The 6655-nt window shown below is 39.7% G+C and overlaps 1 protein-coding gene across 7 annotated transcripts in view; it reads right to left on the reverse strand.

The window, feature by feature from the left end:
- Nucleotides 1–511: 511 nt before the first annotated feature.
- mical3a (microtubule associated monooxygenase, calponin and LIM domain containing 3a) overlaps nt 512–6655 on the reverse strand; it is a 62832-nt gene continuing 56688 nt past the window's right edge. For all 7 annotated transcript variants that reach the window (XM_027273141.1, XM_027273142.1, XM_027273143.1 and 4 more), the window contains 3 exons: nt 4513–4612; nt 2695–2768; nt 512–2598 (listed from right to left, as the gene is read on the reverse strand). In XM_027273141.1, the coding sequence (XP_027128942.1) occupies nt 2414–2598; nt 2695–2768; nt 4513–4612 (359 nt within the window). In that variant the 3' untranslated portion in view covers nt 512–2413. The remainder of the gene's footprint in view (nt 2599–2694; nt 2769–4512; nt 4613–6655) is intronic.

Consider the following 6655-nt stretch of genomic DNA (forward strand, 5'->3'; position numbering starts at 1 on the left):
AGTATTCTCACTCTCACATACATATATTTTATCTCTTATTTACAAATATTCTCACTCTCACATATATTTTATCTATTATTTACAAATATTCTCCCTCTCACATACATATATTTTATCTATTATTTACATATATTCTCACTCTCACACACATATATTTTATCTCTTATTTACAAATATTCTCACTCTCACATACATATATTTTATCTATTATTTACATATATTCTCACTTTCACATACATATATTTTATCTCTTATTTACATATATTCTCCCTCTCACATACATATATTTTATCTCTTATTTACATATATTCTCACCCTCTGCTTACAGTTAATGTCAATTATATCTCATAAGCATTTACAACTATATCTTAATCTTTTATTAAAACAGAGCTTCGGGCAGCTAGAGCAAAAAGTAAGGAGACATCAGTCAAATTGTCTGTTTTATCTTGCTGTGGTTCACTGTGGTTAGTGATGTGTGTTCATGACCGTCACCTAAAATTAAAAAGTGAGATTTAAAAGAACAACTGCATTGTTTTATTGCCGTTTTCAGCATACATCCAACACCCCTATGCATTTTTAGCTACATGAAGCATTTACATTACAAGTCGTGTCAACAGAACAGTTTAAAAATTAGGATTCATTTTCTTTACATATAATACAGTTTGCACACGTGTTAATAAATATCAATACAATCATGTCAAACTCATCACACACCATCTAAAACAACGACCCTTAAAATTATGTAACTTTTTTTTTTATTATTCACAGCTCATATCAAGTCATAAATATAGCCTCTAGTGTTTCTGTGCTGTAAAACACTAACCACCTGGATTTTTACAGTTGTCGAAAAGGCTATAAGATGTGACTGCCTAGCAGATAAACCAGAATGTACTTGTTGGATGCAAGTTGCTCATAAAGCACTTTGCATTTCTCCAGCACCCCTTTTAAAATCATCTGTTTGTTTGGGGGATCTACCGTATAAAAAAATATAAAAAAAAAGAAAAAAGAATTGAGTTCCAGTGGGACACACATATGTGACTACTTCAAAAGCCAGTCAACTCAGAAAAAGAAAACATAACTCAAGTATAGATAATGAAAATGATAAAGGCATCTTGTTCAAGGGTAAAATGTTAACACTGCCATATAGTGTTGTGAGTGTCGTGTAGCGTGTAAGTCTTGTGGTGTACTTGGAAGTGATTGCAGCCTATCTACCAACAGAGACAGTCCTGTGGCACAATATGAGTAATGTGAGCTACACTGATCTCCCATTAGCGACAGTGAAATCGGCTTCATTAATGACAACATCCCATTGTTAACACATCGTGGTAGGAAACTTGAAGATACACTTCCTTCCGAGGTGAAACCTTTCAACAGTACTTAGCTACTGCTTACCACAGTAGGAAAACATGAACATCCAATATTTAACATGGACAAGTACTTGTAAACGTTAACTGTCAGTGTGATATACAGTGAATGGCATGTCACAGAGAGGCCCATCATTATCGAGGCATGTGAAATGCTTAAGTGTTCATATATAGTCTGTATTCTATGTCCTAGCTATCAAACACAAGGTTATCTATTTGCCTGCAGCCATCATTCCTGACATGCAATGGCTTATGGGTGCATGGGAGTTATGCACAAGTGCAAGATAATGAGATTCTGGGCACTCTCATGTGAATGCAAAAAAAAAAAAAAAACTGTTAAAAGCAAATAAAGATAATAAATACATAAAAACATGGCCATATTTAACAGATTTTTAGTGTTGAGTCACTAAACACTGAGGTGGGGGGAAAAAAGGGGTCTTTCGTGGTGTCTTTGTGATTCATTATCCATTCAGTTTGTCGCTGGATAGAAAGGCAGCTTCAGCAGAGAATGTCCTTCCTACAGTCGAGACCGAAAAGGAGAATCTGAGATTGAGACCGGAGGTGTCACTCCAGCATTAGAACACAACTCTGTAGCAGTCCTTTTTACGGAAAAGAGAGGTCCCCCATCCGCTGAAAATGGGACTTGTTCTACACAACTATACACAAAAACACAATTCTTTACAATTCCTTTACATCAGCAGGACCGAACTGCATTCTTCCCTTTAGACAACTGAGAATAAACATGTCTTTAAGCATCCTCCCAAAGGCCTCCACGCCCTCCTCCCCTTTGAGAGGATCCACTTCAAGGCTGGGATGATAAAGCTGTGAATGTACTTGCCTCTCCACCCACAGAGAGAGAGAGAGGGCAAGCAAAAACTGCAAAGTGATTAACTCGGACTGCCTTTGGACAGAAGATATGTAAACGTTGCAGACTGCTGCAGTCTCAGAGGCAGCCGTAGCGTTTGTGTGTGTTCGGGGGGGGTTCTTTCCACATTCACTGATGTAGGTGCTCAGCAGACTATTCTGATCAAAGACGATCGTCAACTCTTTCAAGCCCAGTTAAGGTTGAAACCTTTGGAGAGCATGACGGACTCCAGGTCCTTATCCTCCTCCTTCTCCCGAAGCCTTTGCTCTTCCAATAGGGCCACTAGGGCATCACGCTGCTCCACCACCTCCAACATCTCATTCAGGATCTGCTTCTCCTGAGCAAGCTCCTTCTCTGTCTTTAGGTGGTCTAAGAAAAACACGAGGAGTTAAAGAGAGAGAACAGATAATACAGATGTAAACATTCAGAGCTAAAGTGATTGCGCTGTCACGCTCCTGCATTTACCTTCCACGGCCATTCTCTCCCTGAGTTCCTGCTGCAGTCGACTTTGCCGGTCCTCGAGCTCCAGCTCTCGGGCGCTTGAGGACAGAAAGAAAAAAAGAGAGAAAGAAAAAAGATGGATGGGCTAAGTTTGTTTCTTGATGAATTGTGACTTTCAAAATTTATGTTTTTGTCTGTATCTTCATTTATCCAACCGGGATTTTCAAATTTGGAAAGAGATGAATAGTTACTAGAGCTTCTTTTAGAAAGTGATAATGAGAGAACAATGGATAATTTAATGACTTGTCAGAATATAATAAAGTTGTTTCACTTGGATTGCCAATGTGATCACATATCATATCACATTAGTATGCTGAAAAACGATTATGACTTTATAGCGACTAACAACCATTTTATGATGAAATATTAAGACAAATCATAAAAACTGAGGTAATTAGTCAATATTACTTCATCTGCTATTGGTTATAATTGCCTTTACTTACATGATAAAATATTATTACATCATCAGTCAATTTGTTACAGGTATTACAGGTTGTATAACACTTTTATTCAGGGTAGCACATGAGCTCTAGGTTCGTTTGTTGCTCTGTTGTGTTCAGAGTGAACTCTATCAACACTTATTGCAGACAGTCATGATCCCAGGAATGGAATATCCCCTCGAATCAAAAGCGACATCTGCAGGTAACATGTTCTACTCTACGACCAAGACTTGAGCTCATGGCAGGATGCATCTAAAATCCCATCAGCCTTAGCTGTACTTTCCAAGCTGGCTGTATTCGTCATGATGATCTTAGCCTGAAGCTCAAAGTACAGCTGAGCCTGACAGAGTGCAACTGAAGGTGATAAAAGTTAACGAAACATTGTGTAACTTTTCTCCCATAAAATTATGTGCGTCATTCCCACTTTATGCCCCGAACACTGTTTTTGCACCATGACACTGTGTACGATCTCCTTCTTTATGGCAGTCACACACTTTAAGTCACACACCACCAGATAATATTTTATGGTAAAAATGTTTTCTGGTTTTCCCTGTGATATCCTCCAACTGCTCTGCATCAACTCTCTGTGATTTACAGAGTTTCTTGATGGACAGTGAAGAAACCTGCTGCAAACTATAGATGCTGTTAGCTAATGTAAGCTCAGTTTGTTAGCCAGGCTGCCTACAGTAAGACTGTGAGCTCAGAGCATTAGAGCTACAGGTGGACAACTGGGTGACAACTGACAGGGAGTTGAGCCAATGTTGTACCAGAACCGGAGTAAGGAAAGTAGGCAGAGGCTAAGAGGATGTTGATGGAGAAAGTTGACAAGGGGATAGAGTGAACGAACAAGAAGCCGCCAGACAAGAGTAAATCTGGGACTGACTTTTAGTCACTGGTGAAATACTGTAAAAGGCTAAGAGATAGACGCTGAGCTGGCTGTGATGTATTGTTGCACTTTCTTGATGTTTGGCTGTTTGCAAATGTTCAGCTGTCTGTATTTACGACAGTAATACTGCCCTCAGACTGGAGCTGCTAAATTGCAAAAAATACCAATTTCAACTGCAATTGCTTTAATTTGGAGAAATTGCTATAGATGTCTGGTCTTGTTTTGTAGCTTTGTTTTTTATGACATTTTTATTCATTCATTTTAAAAGTTTTCACTTAGAAATTCTGAAATTTTCATGTCATATATTGTACCTCCAAAAGCATTTCCAACTAGCTGCTTGGATACTGGCATAGCAACCACTAACACACAGCTAAGCTATTGGTGGGATTGAAAAGCACCTCTGATGGATCAGTTCAGCGATAAGCTTATCCATGTCAACAGTCAAGTTGTACTTACAATATCATGAGTTCTGACTCATAGCGGACCAGGGCATTTTTCTCTTGCACCAGCTTGAACCACTCTTGCATTAGCTTGGGATCGTCCTTCTTGCCCATGCCTGGAGGAGGAAGCACACAGTTGGGAGTAAGCGGCCAGATGGCTGGGAGATGAGAGACACTGATGTCACACAGACAAGGACTGACACAGGCAATGCAATGACAGCCAAGCCAGGATGTCCTTGCTGAGGGATGGTGAGGTGGAAGGATGAACTCGACACCAACGTGGTCAGTCACACCATACTTAAAGATGACGCACAGAAGATGGTGTGGAGCTACACGTTTCAACTTGGGCAAGTGCATACACGTACGTACACACACACACACACACACATACACACGTGTGCGCACACAACCCACACACACACACGCACGCACAGACAATACCTGTTGTTGTTGTTGCAAAGTTGAGAGTTTGTGTTACCCAGTTTGGACTTTGTGTGTCAGATGTAGCTGCTCTTTAGGAGCAACTACCTCCTCCTGTCAAGTTTTTCTTTTTCTTTTTTTCCAAAGTGGTTGGGTAGTGAGAAAACACAAAAACACACCAATCAGTAGCTAAGACATTACAAAGAAATAAACCAAAGGATCTACGGAAAGTCTTCATCCTCCCCTGCCCACATATTAACCCACCAGCAGAAATAAAAAATTCTTCTTAGAACCGATTCACGCGAAGCGGTTTGAGGATGTATTAAAAAACATTTTTTATATATTATTCCACTGTCTTAACGTTTACAATTACAAGGTCAAATGTTCATGGGATGACTCATCAATGAGACCAATAAAGAAGTTTGCACTCCTCTTTTAAGGGAAAAGCATGTTCTGGTGCTGCTGGCATCATGCATTGCAGTTATGCAGACTTTATAATTAGCACAATCAGTCAGAACACAGAATAGCTGCACACTTCTTCTCCTGCAGTCCCACTGTGTGCAGAGGAGACCAGTCTACGAGGCATGCTTAGAAAGGGGGGCGATGCATCCTTTTTTTCATTTATCTGACTGCAGCAGGTGGAGCCAAGCGGCTTCAATGAAACACCCGAAGGCAAACCTCGATGCAGCATGACATACTTAGCTCGGGAAGAGGAGGCTCTTGCAAAACGAAAAGGAAGAACATTGTACGCACATAAATTGCATGGTTGTGGTCTTGGAGGCTGGTTTTCTCTAATTAACAAAAAAAAAACAGGGACAAAGAGGCAAAGCTGGAGGCGAGCTGCTCACATTGGAGAGGAGAGGAATACAGCATGTCAAGACAAAGGAGGAATTAGAAAAGCAGGACTCCTTTTCCTAACCCATGTTACACCTATGGGTGTTTTTTCTTTTCCTCTTATACTAATTCAACCTGTTCCACCATCACCACCACCAACCCTCAGCCAAAGGCTCAGAACACAAAGGAGAGAAGAGCCACGGGTACAAGGCAGAAACGGCAATAAAAAGGGAACAAGAAACTAGGTTGCACGCATGGATAAAAGCATGTTTCTTAACACAGACTAGAAGCTCAGGCAAAAATTTCCACTGACAGGTGTTAGATACCAGATGATTCATTAATTTTTAAGACTTGTTTTGTGCGAGACTTGAATATTTATAACAAATCATCACGCCATGCATGTTTCTCACTCCTCGAACCACAAACTTCCCCGCGAGCTAGCCACGTGCCAGGTGTTCACCGTTTGGGTTTTATTGGCATTTTGTATTTATTTTTACTCAAGGGATATTAGGCAGAATTCGTTAAAAAAAAACACACACACACAAAAATTGATACTGGAACAGATTAGGGAGCTTAACGAGTCATTTTAGCCAAACAGAAAACAAAACACATGCTGTTGTATTAAAGGCAGAATGCAGCACAGTAGTTTCCCCTTTGAGTGAATGATGCTATCAATGCGCAGAAGTCCTTTAACTCAGTAATGACAATCTTTTCAACTGAGTTCTTGGGATGACGTTATATTAAACATTAAAAGTCTTTTATCATTTGTATAGACAACTTTGATAAACCTTTGAGCTGAACACAAGTTTCAACCTAGCTGTAATAAACTGAAATGACATTTGCTTTTGATGGTCATCAGTCATTCCATGTAATTATAACTAGCCTAATTTAATAATAGTTAAAAG

This window comes from Larimichthys crocea, chromosome XXI (assembly GCF_000972845.2).
Source record: "Larimichthys crocea isolate SSNF chromosome XXI, L_crocea_2.0, whole genome shotgun sequence".
NCBI classification, from domain to species: Eukaryota; Metazoa; Chordata; class Actinopteri; family Sciaenidae; genus Larimichthys; species Larimichthys crocea.